This window comes from Tenebrio molitor, chromosome 9 (assembly GCF_963966145.1).
Source record: "Tenebrio molitor chromosome 9, icTenMoli1.1, whole genome shotgun sequence".
Classification (NCBI taxonomy): domain Eukaryota; kingdom Metazoa; phylum Arthropoda; class Insecta; order Coleoptera; family Tenebrionidae; genus Tenebrio; species Tenebrio molitor.
In genome coordinates, this window is record NC_091054.1 from 3,993,692 (window position 1) to 4,008,027 (window position 14,336).

General features: G+C 35.9%; 2 protein-coding genes across 4 annotated transcripts in view; one reads left to right on the plus strand and one right to left on the minus strand.

Annotated features, from left to right (window-relative positions):
* LOC138138097 (calmodulin-like) overlaps nt 1–14,336 on the minus strand; it is a 96,747-nt gene that overhangs the window by 11,012 nt on the left and 71,399 nt on the right. The gene's annotated exons all lie outside the window — the stretch shown is intronic.
* Nucleotides 711–4,705, plus strand: LOC138138096 (uncharacterized). Its single transcript, XM_069057844.1, has 2 exons — nt 711–851; nt 3,506–4,705. Exons 1-2 carry the CDS (start codon nt 788–790, stop codon nt 4,672–4,674), a joined length of 1,233 nt encoding a protein of 410 aa, XP_068913945.1. The 5' UTR covers nt 711–787; the 3' UTR covers nt 4,675–4,705.

Consider the following 14,336-nt stretch of genomic DNA (forward strand, 5'->3'; position numbering starts at 1 on the left):
TAATTTTTTATTGAGTAATAAATAACGATAATCATAATAGGGAAAATACAACCTATCGGGTAAGCAGCTGTGTATGTCAAGAAGTTTGACATTTGTCTGCAAAAGTGCAAAATAAAACATTCGGTCAGCCGAATACAGTCAGTCTAATACAAATGTCGTACGGTAGGTATTTTACAACGCTCAAACTAATCAGGTACTCGGCTTCGCCTCGTGCCTGAAACCTAGTTTTCGCGCTGTAAAATACCCCTACCGTACTCTAATTTAGACAGGTTAGATTTTTGCTCATTTCAGCCCCATTTGAGCGCAGGGGTGGAACACTATGGCCGCCTCCGTTTGGGCCGCGGCGGTCCTGGCGTTTCGGTTTTTCCTCTCCATTGTGTCGAGTTTATATCCAGCTCCCCGTGGGTGGACACGTTTAATCATCGGCGCTGAAATTTTTCGCCTGAAATTCGTCACTGAAACAGGAAGCCGCCGGGGGGTGGCGAAAGTCGCCTAAAAATACCCACCCGCTTAAAATAGGCGCCGAAAGCAAAACAAATACAGAGGGAGCGGCATCTTATTTTTTAATTACGGTGGGATGTAAACACGGCCAAAATTAAAAATAGACCTTGAAAATATTCGCGGGGCGGCGATGTGTTTGACCTTTCCCGAACGGGAAATCGCTGCACAATGCAATCAAAAATAACTAAAACAAACACTCGACAGCACGATCATTCGTGTTTGTTTTGCCATTATCTCTGTAGATAATTGCCCCGAATGTTGACACTGCGAGATCTGATTCACAACGATGGAAATAATGATCAAGCTCGCAGTGATTCTCTTCCTTTTTCTGCAAACAACGCGGCAAGAGGGTGAGTATGAATTATTCGGGGGTTTATTCATGGCAAGACTAACGACTGGCATTGTTCCCACCATTTGACAACCGTGGACAAATTGTCGCTTTCATTTTCATGGAAAATTGCTCGAAATTTTTACAAATCATCAAATTTGCTTTTTGTTTGTTTTGATACGAGTGCAAACAGTTTGTTAACATAATTTGTTTAAGCTGCGAACGTCATTTCCGTTTTTGTTATTTATAATCATACTTGCAAAATTCATCTTCCCAGAAATCAACAGGTTTGTGTTGTTTCCTATTTCTTCAAGAAATCATATTTATGATGTCTTCCCACATCTTTATCGTTCCGACTACACATTTTAACAATCACCTGATCCTTTTCCTGTGTGCCAATAGCATTTTTGGCTAATTTTATTTTATTTTTTTATCTTACAATACTCGCAAATACATTTTATTATCTCTTGTTATCAGATTCTAGGGAAAAATTGTTCCTTCGAAATATTGCAAAACGTCTTGATTAATTTACGCAAAGTTTCGAAATGATACCGTCACAAAAATAAATTAAAACACAAATTTACTCACTTCTACTCTTTGTACGAATGGGGTCCTCGCCTTCGGCTCAGACGCCCAACTTCCGTACTATTGGGGACAAAATACTTTGGTCATCATTTTTCTGTCACTTCAAAACAAATTAATGTAAACCAAGCATTAACGTCAAGTCAATAGTGATGACAATTTCAAATTATTGACTTTTCTCTTGTCAAAAATATGGCACCTTCCACCATTCAAAAATTTAGAATCATCTACCTTGCTTCTGGGGGATTGTCTATGGGCCAAATTGCCTTGTGGAAACCTTTTCAATTTTTCCTCCTTGGAATATCTCCTTCGGTTGTCCATTTTTCGGTATTTAACATTTTGCAATGATGAGTTTGACAGTGACAGTGGTTGACAGTAGTAAAAAATAAGGTTAACTGTCCTAATGCTTGCTTTACAACTTTATGTCAGTCAACTGACTTTGACGACCAAAGTAATTTGTCCCCAATAGTACTCGTGATTAAATGCGCTACTTTGCTCACTTATATTGAAAATGGCTATTATTCCTATCCCTCACCCCTTTCCTTCTCTGTTCTTTCCCTCCCATTACCGTCACAAAAATGAATTAAGTCACTTATAAATTTACTCACTTCTACTCTTTGTGCGGTTGGGATCCTCGCCTTCGGCTCAGACGCCCAACTTCCGTACTCGTGATTAAATGCGCTACTTTGCTCACTTGTATTGAAAATGGCTATTATTCCTATCCCCCATCCCTTTCCTTCTCTGTTCTTTCCCTCCCATTCGCTTCCCAAAGCTATTTCGAGATGATCCGACTCTACTGTCTCTCCTATTCTGAATTCTTCTACTCTTTCCCATGTTTCTTCGTTCACTGTTCCGTAAACTACGACTGTTTCCCCCCTGCTATCTATATAGGTCCATTCCCCTTCTTCGTCCCCTTGTTTGTTTCCCTTCAATCCTCCCATCCATTTTCTTCGATCCACTCCATCTGCATTTTCCAACTTGTCTTTGGATTTTCTTTTCTCCTCTTCACAATTTCTTGCTCCTCTTTTTCCCATTCTCCCATTGAAGTCCCCTTCCAAGAGTATACAATCTTCCCTGTGTTCCTCCATTCCCTTTTCTTGTCGCTTTTCTTTAATCCCCAATTTCACTCCCCCGGTAGTTATTCCATTTTCCTTTTCTCTTTTTGCCCCTTGACCATTCCTTTTGTACTCTTTCGGTAGCGACTGTCCCCTTTGTGCTTCTTTTCTGGTTTCCGTTTTCTTTGTCCATCTACCTTTTTATTCACCTTCTCTTTGTACCTTTTCTCGCCGGTTCATCTTCTCTTTTTCTCTCCTTCTTCTAAAAATTTTTCTCTCTCTCTCTAGCCATCTCTTTTCATTTCTTTTGTGTTTTCCTTTCCTTGTTTGTCAAATCGTCATCTATACAGGGTGATTTATAATAGGTGTAAAAAAATCTATGACATTGTGTTCGGGAAGTCATTCTAAGAAAAATATGTTCTATATATTTTATTTATTATTTCAATAAAATTTAAATCTGATGTAGTTCTGTAAATAAACAAAATAGGACCTATGGTTATATAACATTTTTTTCTTAAAATGACTTCCTGAACACGATGTCAAAGTTTTTTACACTTATTATAAATCACCCTGTATACATCCTCTCACCTTTTCTTTCCTTCAACTTACTCTTATTTAGCATAATGTTCTTCTTCTGCTCTCATTTTATGTCTTCGTAATTCTCCATTCTTTACTCCATTTAAATTTTGATTTGTATCAATTACGACAATGTAATGTCCATTTCACAAACGCTTTCTTCTAATTGGCATAATTTTTGTGAATGAATTGTACATTCAGCAAATAAACAAGAATTAACAGTGTTGGCATCAATCAAATTTTCATAAAATCAATAACCCTAATTACCGTGAAAGACTTTTTTTCTCGCTCCCTAAAATTTCACTTAATTAGCCACTTAGTTAGACCATTAATCAAAACGCACCATTAACCCCCATTTAATTCAATCCCATTATTCTCACCCCCACGTAATTTTTTTCTGTTTTTGAATAATTCCCGTCACATTTAATCGCCAACTGCAGAGAAAATAAATCGAATTTTTTAGGGTGCACCATCACCCTGTTCCAGACGTGGGACTCGGTGGTAATTTCGAGCGAATCCTTCGAGATCCTCTACCCCCCAGTCGAAAACGCGCCCGATGACAGGAACATCACCCTCCCAGTCGGCGCCACCATAATCATATCATGTAACGGCGGTCATTTCTCCGGTAGTTTCGAGACTACCAAAACAATCCTGGCGACTTGCAATCAGGACTTCCGATTGGAAGTTCAGGACACGATTCTGGACTACGATAAACTAGATTGCGTCAATTTCAAGTCGCAAATTGCCAAAACGACCAGCACGTCGTGCGGGCCTAATGCCATCATAATCGAAGTGGGCTTCCAAATTGGCTTGAACATCCGTTTCCTCCCTCAGATGGTCGTCTGCTTCGACACAAAGAATCAAATCCCGCTGTACACCCAGTATAATATGACCAAATCGATCGGGTTCATCAAGAGCTACCTGCAGACCACATACGTCACCGATGCAGTCTTCAACCCTGATATTGACTTCGACGCCATGTACAACTTCACCCACGAACAACAAGAAATCAACAAACTGTTAGGCCTCCCTGCAGATTCCACCAAATACGTCGCCCCGTTAAGTTGCAGACCCCCCGGGGGTGCACAAACCCCTGGATTTTGTTTTACGCCCCGGCAGTTGACCGATAGGGGTTCTTTCGTCTACATCCCCCAGCAGCAAGCGACCTTTAGATACATAAACGTCGCCCCCCAGTGGTATTTTCTCGATTATAATTTGAACAAGCTCGAGCGCAACGTCGTCGATTATGTGAAGACCAACAAGCTGGACCTGGAGGTGTACACGGGGACCTTCGGAGTAGCCTCCTACCCCCACGAAATCACGGGGGAGGACGTCGCGCTTTTTATGTACGTCAGCGGTAGCGACAAAGCCGTTCCGGTGCCGTTGATATTTTGGAAACTCGTCTACGACGCGGTGGGGCAAAGAGCGACGGTTTTCTTGACAGTGGATGACCCATATCAGACTGACGTTAGTAAAAATGTTATTTGTGACGATGTCTCGGACGGGATTGGTTGGCTCACTTGGGAGAAGCACAACGTGACCAAGGGGTATTCGTATGCGTGCGCTTACGAAGACGCCAAGAAGACAATTTCGTATTTGCCGGACATTATAGTTAAGGAAATACTAGTCTAGTTGTTGCAAAAATAAAACGAATTCAAGTGTGCGTTTACATTTTTTATGCTTTGTGAACTTGAGGGCCTCGGGCTGAAGGGTTGAGGCCCAATCGTTAATTAAAATTATTTCCGCTTGAAGTACCTGAAACATTTTGTTTTTCTGAACTTTCTGCACAGTTGTATCATCAACAAATGGAAATTCAGGACAAATGCTAAATCAACTTGTATATATACAGTGTGTTTCGCTTTTAACCGGTGAGAGTAATAAACATAGTCGTTTTCAATGACATTCGTGCTGTCAATATGAGTATGTTGGCAGCACTTGTTGTTTCAGTTTAGTAATTTTGAATTTCCTAATTTGGCAATTTAGCTTGACGCGGCAGATTCAAATTATTATCTGTCACTTCTGACAAATCAAAGAAAATATGAAAATAGTGTTATTGATAATGGCATAATGGGAGGCCTTGATTTATTTTTTTAACATTGCTGAATTTCCCGCAATGTCTGAGTATTCTCCTCTTGCAAACTAGTAAAGCTAGATGTAACGCTTTTGGATTTCTTCTTCTGCAACTAAAATGCGATCTTCACGTTGGCGGCCAAGATTGCGCTTATTCATTTCGAAACGGCCGAAATCGCGAAGATGCTGCACAACGTTTACAAAGATTCGTGCACTGGGAAGTATCCTTTGAGGAAACCTTTCACCGTAGATTTGCATTGTTAGCTCTGAATGTCCACTGACTTCGCCTTAAATCAAAGCCATATCGGTTTTCTCCAGGTTGGTGAAAGACATTTGTGATTCAAATTGAGGTTAAGATTCAGGTTCTTTTCAAATGACTTAATTTTGAATTAAATGACAACAAAAAAGTCTGATATGTTTTTTTTACCCATTTTAGTGACTCCCAAACTTTTTCGAAAAAAACTTTTAGGCCCCTTTTCTCGAGAAATATCAACATTTGTATAAGGCATTATTAGCTTTTGTAGGGTTCTAAAAAATATCTGCATAACTTTCAAAGTCACATAAAATATTTCCATCTAAAAGTGAGATATTTATCTTTAAAATAATTTCCTGTTCCTAATTTAATTGGGAAAATGAAAAACACAGAAGAACATGCCATTCCGATAAATTGCAGGTAGCACTTGTGTATTAGAAAAAATCAATTGTTTAGAAAAAGAAATGAACACTCTAGACGATCTCAGCAAATATTATTTTTATATCGTGGGTTTAAGTAAATTTACTTAGTAGTCTACTGTAATTTGTTTATGTAAACACGATAATGCTACACCAAACAACGAACTACATTTTTTGACTTATTATCCTATCAATATTATATTCTGGGTGTTTAGAGTGAGTGAATAAAATTTACAGAGAAAAACTACTTTTCATAATATACGAGTATCTATGAATGATTGTCTGGTCCAACTTCCTATGAAAACTTGTCAAATTTTGGATGTGCCGCTTTATATGTAGAGTAAATTCGGCAAATTCTGAGTCATATTTTTAGGTGAGGTTGTTGGCTAAATCCTACACTCACAAATTTTGTCTGTTTAGCTCTAAAAGCAGATGTATTTGCATTTTCTGGAACGAAAACTGGGTTGAAAAGCGCGAATAAAACGCCATTAATGTCAGAAGTGACAGTTAATAATAAATTAAAATTTCAAAAAAGCGGCACAGTATTTTTTTTTAAGTTGGCTTGACCCGACAATCATTTATAGACACCCTGGAGGAGATAACTGTATGCGTCATGACAGACACATTTTCAACTATCATTGTTAATGTATAAAATACAGGGTGTTTCAAAATTGGCGAATGCCGAATTGAGAGCGTGGTAGCGAAGGACCCAGTGGAGCTCGTAAATAGTTAGAAAAAAAATTCGCTCTTCCTGAAGAGGATATAAGCAATTTAATTTGGTTCAATTCATAGCAGCCTGTATATCCCCCACAACGCTCTAAATTCAGAATTTGAGAATTTTGAGACACCCTGTATAATGAATTAATAATGAAACTTCAAAGAAAAACGTAAATTACGCTACATTTATTATTATCACTTTATTTTGTGTTAAAAATGTCAGTGCGGAAATAAAAAAGTAAAAATAAATTGAAAATCGCTATTTAAACGCCTTTTGTGATTTTTTTAATTTTGGAATGTGCTGATTTTAAAATTTATTAAGACTGAAATGCCATAAAGTTTTGAAAATCTACAAAATAAAACTAAATCTAACAAAATCGATACTTCTAAAAAGTTTTAGTCAAGTAGAGGCTTGCAACACAACAATATGGGCGGAGTTATGATTTGATCACATGACTTGAACCCACGTGATAAGCATTTTTGCTGTGACTGCACTGTACATTCGTCAGATTAAAAAGTTTATCACAGGAATCTTTACAAAATTCTTGCTGAAAACAAAACGTGGCGATAAAAGTATTAGTCAGAAGCACTTCCTAATCTTATGATCGATGAAACTTTGGGGAACTTTTAGAGTTAATTAATTCTTTAATCCACTTTTATATCGAGCCATAAATTTAACATTTCTTTCTTTGTAAATATAACAATATTTCTGTCTGTTAAATACTCTTTGGTTTTTATTACATTTAAGGCATACTTTATTTGATTAATTTTTGGAAATTCGTATTTTTTCCACTTTACTTAATACCACATTTAATACCAGACTGTACAAACTATTTATGTTAAATTTTTTTATCTTTGTTGTGTTGTTTATGTCAAGTTATAAGATGACATAACCGTCATTAAGTTCTAATTATACATTACCCATAAAAGCAATGCTAATAAAAATTACCATTATATATAAAATACCGTAAGTTTCAAACATCAAAGGCTTAGGAGTATTTTAAAGGTTGATAAAAATAATTAAATTATTAGCGAGTCACCCGCACGGAATTTTTACCAAGAACCCACCACATTACGTCGTACAAAAATACAAAAATTACAAAATACACTGCAAGCGTGCCCACCTGATTAAAAATAAATTTATAACAACTAGAAACTGTCGTCACGTATTTGTTACAACATTATTTTAGCATAGTCGTTTGGAAATAGAACAGTGAATCAGAAAATACAAGTCACACACTCTTAAAGTCTTAAATTTGTCACAATAAAATTTTTAGAATTATTGGAAACATAAAGACAAACATTGGCATTAATGGCGATATAAATTTTTCTTAATCAACGATAAAATTGTTTCTGGTATGAAAAATAGACCACGAAAAAGCGAGAATTCAGAAAATTTCAAGATCAACGGAAACTCGTCAATAGGTTCTCAGAAGTGGAAATTGAGTCGTAGCTTAACTCAGTTGATTGAAATACTACGAGAATTATTAGGTCGCGTGTAATGGCGCTGTCGTCTTTTTTCGGATTTTCTTGCAGTGGACTTTTGATAGATAATTAAAATACGGAGGTCAGCGACATTTTCCTTTTTTGTTAACTGTCATAGTTTTTTTGATATTTACAATAGATAAATACGAAAACCAAACATACTTGCGATGCGCCCTTTGTTGCTCAAACATGGTTTAGTGGGAACGACGCAGGTTTTTAAAACGTACTAATACTTTTATGAGGGTTGGAACGATTCGGATAACCCATTCCTGTCCGCCGTCTTATAAAAAATAGGTGGCACTGAGCAGGATTGTCGACTCAAAATTTTTATTGTTGCCCAAAAAAATACATGAAGAATTTTCTGAACAAAAAGTTCTCTTTATTGAATCTTTACGATCATATTTCAAGAACTGGCCATCGGTCCGGTCCTGACCCGAAGCTGGCACCATTACTATATTGCCTCTATAAACCATTAAAAAGTGCGGTTTCGAGAATGTTGTTTATGTTTGAAAAAAACGAATAAATATCCGTACAGTCCGCACAAAAACCCACCTTTTTGACTTTTATTTACGTCGCCTAGATCGCGACGTGCGAAGACTATTTCCTCAACTCATCAGGCGAAAAAAAACCTCAGATCCGGAATGTGCAGAAAACTAATTTAATTTGTCCACATGGCAAGGAAATTTTGAGCCCCGGCCAGATACAATTTAGCCGCCATTAATCTCAATTTTAATAAACGTGCCTCGTAATTCAACATATTTTGCTTTTTTCCTAAATCATCGCTTTTGCCCGCTATTGTACATTCTTTCCGTCGACCTAGCCATTAAAATATCTGTGCACAATTGATAATCGGACTCGTGGCCGCCTTTGATCATCCATTCAAAAGAATATGTGTCAGTCGAATTTACGCGGCCCACTTTTTTATTGGGTTTTAATGGCCAAGCCCCGTGACGGTTCCAATTAATCCGAATTTCTGAAAACTTCCCGTTTTTTGCCGTTTAATAATAAAATACTTCGCTCGGCCTCGACCGTAATCGCATTATCGATAAGAGAAAATCTATCTATTGAAGAAATGATTTTATTGTGGTTGGCCAAAAAATTAATTGCTTGTCCTCGTACCATTAACTACCGCAACAAACCGGTAAAATAATCAACGAACCGACACTGTATTTTTTTTGGCAAATTGTTTTCGATTTCATTGTTAAAAATTTTTTTATGGAAAGTTTCTTCCTTGAAACTTGTGTCCGCTAACGTCTACCGCTTCCCGATTTTTTCAATTGTTCCGTTGTACAAAGTGAAAAGAAAACAAAGCAGAGCAGGCCTTGCAAATTATCGGTCATGTCGTAGCGGAATCCTATGCAAGTAAGCGTTCAACGCATGGGCGTAGACAATTTGTGGTTTCAAACTGTCAAAGAAACGTCAATTTTAAAGGAACGGTGTTGATGTTAACCTTGAAAAGAAGTTTTCATATTCGGTAAAGGTTATTGACGTTTCCTGTAACTGCAAGCAACAATTATCCCAGAATAAATGGTAGAATGACTTTTACCATAATTATTAATAATTAATTAATTAATAATAGAGAGGTAGGCAACCAACAAAACGAGTGTGTACAGCAAGTATGCATATGTGTACGATTGAGCTAAGACAGACGTTTCGATAAAACAAAAGATGAGGCAGCACTCTTGATTTGTTTTGTTGTTGATCACACTGTATCTCCGAAAATCTGTTGACGAGATCGCATTTCCCTCCCTTCCCATATCACTTTCCTTATCACCCATCCTGAAGCAATAAATCCGGTTTGTTTTCGTTCTTCCTAAATGGTCACATCACAGGACGACGACCTTGTTTATAATTTGATTTATTTCCGATTAGACTGTGACCGTTCGTTTTCATGTGTTGGAAAAGTGTCTGCAGTTGACGTCTTATTTATCAGATCCGTCAATATTTTTGAGGTGATTATTTGGGATTATTGTAGGCGAAGAGGCTAATAAAATGTAAAATAATAAATAAATTCCCAACGTAAACGTCTAGTCTGATAACCCAGACGTCTATTTTTATGGCTTCGATAAAATCGGGCTTTCAACTATCCACGTCGAGGTTTATTAATTATGGTTGGTGCAGTTTATTTTTGAAGAATTATTGTTCGCTTTTTTCCTGAACTGGCGGCGGTAACTTTACGTTGTTTGTCTCACGTAATTAGAACGTACACAGATTTAAATTTTCCAGATCGAAGCCTTTGAAATGATCGGGTAATGAACTCAACTACGACGGAGAAAAGTATTTGTGGAAGAACCAACAGCGAAAATTATACGACAATTTATTTCACGTTTGAGTTTATTGAATATCGAGCGTAAGCTCAAAAATTTAATTAGTAATAACTCATTACAATGATACAAGTTTTTTTCACATTTATTAGTACGTTTTGTTTAGGTACCATAAATATAATTCCAAGAGATATTAAATGCTTGAGATAAAATTTATTATCATTTAAATAAAAAGCTGACAGGAAATGAAAGTGTCATGTCATGAGGTGGCCCCCTTGATCGCCGGTTCTGAATCCGATTGTGCACGGGAGAAAAAGTAAACTGAAGATAGGAAGTTCTTCGACAAAAAAATCATCATTTAGGAAGGTTTTAGTTAAAAAATAATCTTAACATTTTTTTAACGAAAAATATACTAGAGCATCTTCAAACAATTGAATTGTGCTTTGTAAAAGTTTATTTAAAATATCGCGTGTTCAAATGAAATCCTGGGCTGAGTAGGCGTTGGAAAAAGTAAACCGTTTAGAACAGTGTAAAGTTTGAATTTCCCGCCATTTGACACAGATGACATTTGTTTATGTTTAATCGGGATTAGAGGCTCTAAATTTTAGGTTTAGGTTACGCTTTAAAAAAGCACAACAATTGACGGTTTCCAACGCCTTCCCAGCCCAGGTTTTCATTTGAACGCGCGATACTTGTTACATAACCATTTAAAAAAAGTAGTTCTTTTTTAATCCATTGTAAGAAAAGTAGTGCTTTATACAGGGTGCTTAAAAATGACGAAACAACGCTATACCAGACGATTCAGGGACACCCCAGAGTACTAGAAAAATGCTTTTAAAAAAATTGTCAACTGACATTAAACAATAACTTACCTAATTAATTAATTAATTAATCACGAGAAAGAATTTTTTTAACATTTTTCCCATGCTCAGAGGGTGTCTCTGAATAGTGCATAATGGCCTTGTTTCGCCATTTTTTAACCACCCTGTACATAAGCTGCACAGATAAGTATTTCATTTAGATGTTTAAATTTATTCCAAAACTGTTCAATGGTCAATACTTCCCTTTTGTATTTACAAACAAATCTTTTTAATTATTTTTAACAATATTTTACAACTGAAGGAAGTGTAGATAAACGTCCACCACATTTTAATTTCACATTGTTCATATTTCAAGCTCCAAAACTTGGCAAACAAGGGTCTCTACACATGGGTGTCCGCAAGGGGGGCAAAAAGGAACAACTACTGTCTTTCAGACATTTTTTTCCATAGCTCAAATTGGTTTTTAAATAGTAATTTCTATGTTTTAATTGCTGCAAAGTAATTTTGCTGTGTTGATTTTTAATAAATGAGTACAACTTTGATATTTTTTAAATATATTTTTTACAAATCACCCACCTCGTAACGCCCAAATTTAATTTTTTATTTAATTTTTAATTCCTTCCCATTACATTTTTGACTCGTTTTTTACATTATTTACTGTATGTACTGTTTCCCGCCCCCGTGGTTTATGACCTGCGGACGCCCATGTCTCTATAAAGTTAGATGAAAGTTTTCCACAATGTTTCCATCATCTCCTTATTTTATACTGAGAGGATATAAATATTCTTAAAAACTTACTTCATCTTTTTGGAACAAAATGGACGTATTCTTGTCGACGAAAAATTAAACGAAACTCGTAGTTTCCGCTTCATTGCAGAAAAATTTGCGAAAATTACAAAATATGTCAAAAATCAATTTGACGTTTATTTGAGATATTTTAATTTTTAAACCAATCAAAATTCTTGAGTTGTAAAACCTGCCTGGTTTTACAGTTATAATTTTTCTCAATCGCATGTTTAATAACATTACAACTGCATTCAATAAATATCGGATGTTCATTTCAATTTCTCCTCAAGGTTGGCGTTGAAGAGTCGATTGTGAACGCACCACCCGTCAGTCTGCAAAGTAAAAACACAAACAACGCAAAAAATGAGGTTAGATTTAAACTGCTGATCCGTAATCTGCAATCCGTGGTGCGTTCACAATCGACTAGCTTTTGTTTATATTGGCGTCCCTTCATCAACTGTCAAATCCTAGATGTCAATGTCATTTATTGAGTGAACAACTGCTGTGAATGATTTCTTTTTATACTTTAAATTAATGGTTGTGTACTTAAAAGAAATGTCAGAGTGTAGCAACTATTTGCCTTTGTAAAAGAAGGAGAAAATCAGCGCTTACTTGACCACAAAAACTTTTTTGAACAGTCGTTATAACAGTTTGGTTACGAGGTTATGACTTTTTTTGTCATGTTCCTTAATAACAATTTTGCTAAAACTTTTCCTGAGAAATAAAATAATACGACTATGATAAAAACGATGTCCATAAAAATAATATTGTAATCAAAAATATTCGTTGAAAGTTGCACATTTTCCGAATTAAATAAGTTCGTTGTTTACGAAATCCAAAGCAAGTGAGATATTTTAGTGCAATATTTTAATGCTACATAATAATTTAGTTGTCTGAGAAAAGAAGATTTGTTTAAGTAAAAATAACAAACCAGTTTCGATAAATAAATCATTAGCAACACGTCCTACTGACATGTATTGAAGATTTTTAAATTTGGAATTTTTCTTTTGGCGGAAGTAGCAAAAATAACCCGGTTGTTTTCACTTGATTATTATTAATGAAAATTCCCTTGTACACTCTCACTGGCACAAAGACTTGCCAACACTTGACTTATCTATCATAAATCTGCCAAGATTTTTCCCAAGCTTGTTTCGCAGTGACAAAACTCCATCGGAATTTTTTCCCCGGTATTGTCCCCGCTAATAATACTTTTACTGTCGACATTATTTTGGCTGTGACACGAGTTGATTGCACTTTCACAGTTTGTCATTATTTTGATGGCGCGGTATATTTGTGGAGATTTCCGTGTAAGAAACAGTTACGGTTTTGGAAAAATACCGATCGAGTTGATCCTCAAAAATGTATTTAATGGACGCAGTAAAAAAGTGGGTTATAAACAATTGAGAAACCACTCGAAATAGGCACAATAAAAATTGAATAACCCTCTCAGAGCAGATGCTTTGAAGTTTATGGAGTTCCCGGCGGAAAACAAACGGTGAAAAAATATTGGAGGTTAGGATTCCAAGAAGATGTACCAGCTTGACAAAAAATATTTGTAATTTAGGAAACAATTGATTGTGTTTTGGAAAATATAAAGAAAGCAGTAAAAGTATAAATGTGCGTATGAGTCAATTCCTTCAAGACTAAAAACGAAGCAATAAAAACATTCAAAATTTAGAGAAAAAGTAAACAATTTCCTTTTAGAATTTTTATTTCGTTAACTGTGTGTTAATTACGTAATGAATCACACCGCCATGATTTTCTTCTGGAATTAGACATTTTGCTGTTGCTGCTGAGTAATCCGAAAACCTCCGATCATTAAACAACACAACAGGAACAGCGAATCTGTTATTTTATAATTCTCTCTTCGCGAAAACAAACGCTTTATTAAACCGCATCGCTGTTGTTTGAGCGAAACATGAATTAAAAAATAGTAATTTATCTTGATGAATGAATAAAATCCAAACACGCATCTGGTTGGGTTAACAAACAATTCAATTAATTAGGGTAAAATAAACACAGTTGATTTTTTTTAATTTTGGCTTCTCACATAACAAAAGTGTGTGGGTACACCTGCCCTTTCGAATGTTCAAGAAGTGGGTTTTGAAGTGAAACTTCTTTGGCGAGGGTAGTGAGTCCGAAAGACCTTGAAATATTCAAGATGAAACGCTATTGAATAGCGCATGCGTGAGATGTTTACATTTAATGGATTTAAATATCCAGAAGTGCCACCAGATGTACTTAATAACGGAGAGAATTATTACAAAAAAAAAGACAAAACATGTACGTATACAGGGTGTTACAGAAATGCACAGAAAAATTTTAACCACGAGCTACTGGTTTCATGTAGAACTCGGAAAAAATATTTAAAAAATTCTATGTCAAAAAATAAATTGACACCCTGTATATGTAAAAATAAAAACAATTTCCTACTAACTTAAACATCTGCTTAATCACTCACCCTGCATAAGTTTCTTAG

Bases quoted from the DNA above. Each gene is read 5' to 3' on its own strand.
- LOC138138096 (XM_069057844.1), top strand. From the start codon at position 788: ATGGAAATAATGATCAAGCTCGCAGTGATTCTCTTCCTTTTTCTGCAA. The intron at 852-3,505 runs GTGAGTATGAAT...CGAATTTTTTAG, and splicing joins GCAAACAACGCGGCAAGAGG to GGTGCACCATCACCCTGTTC.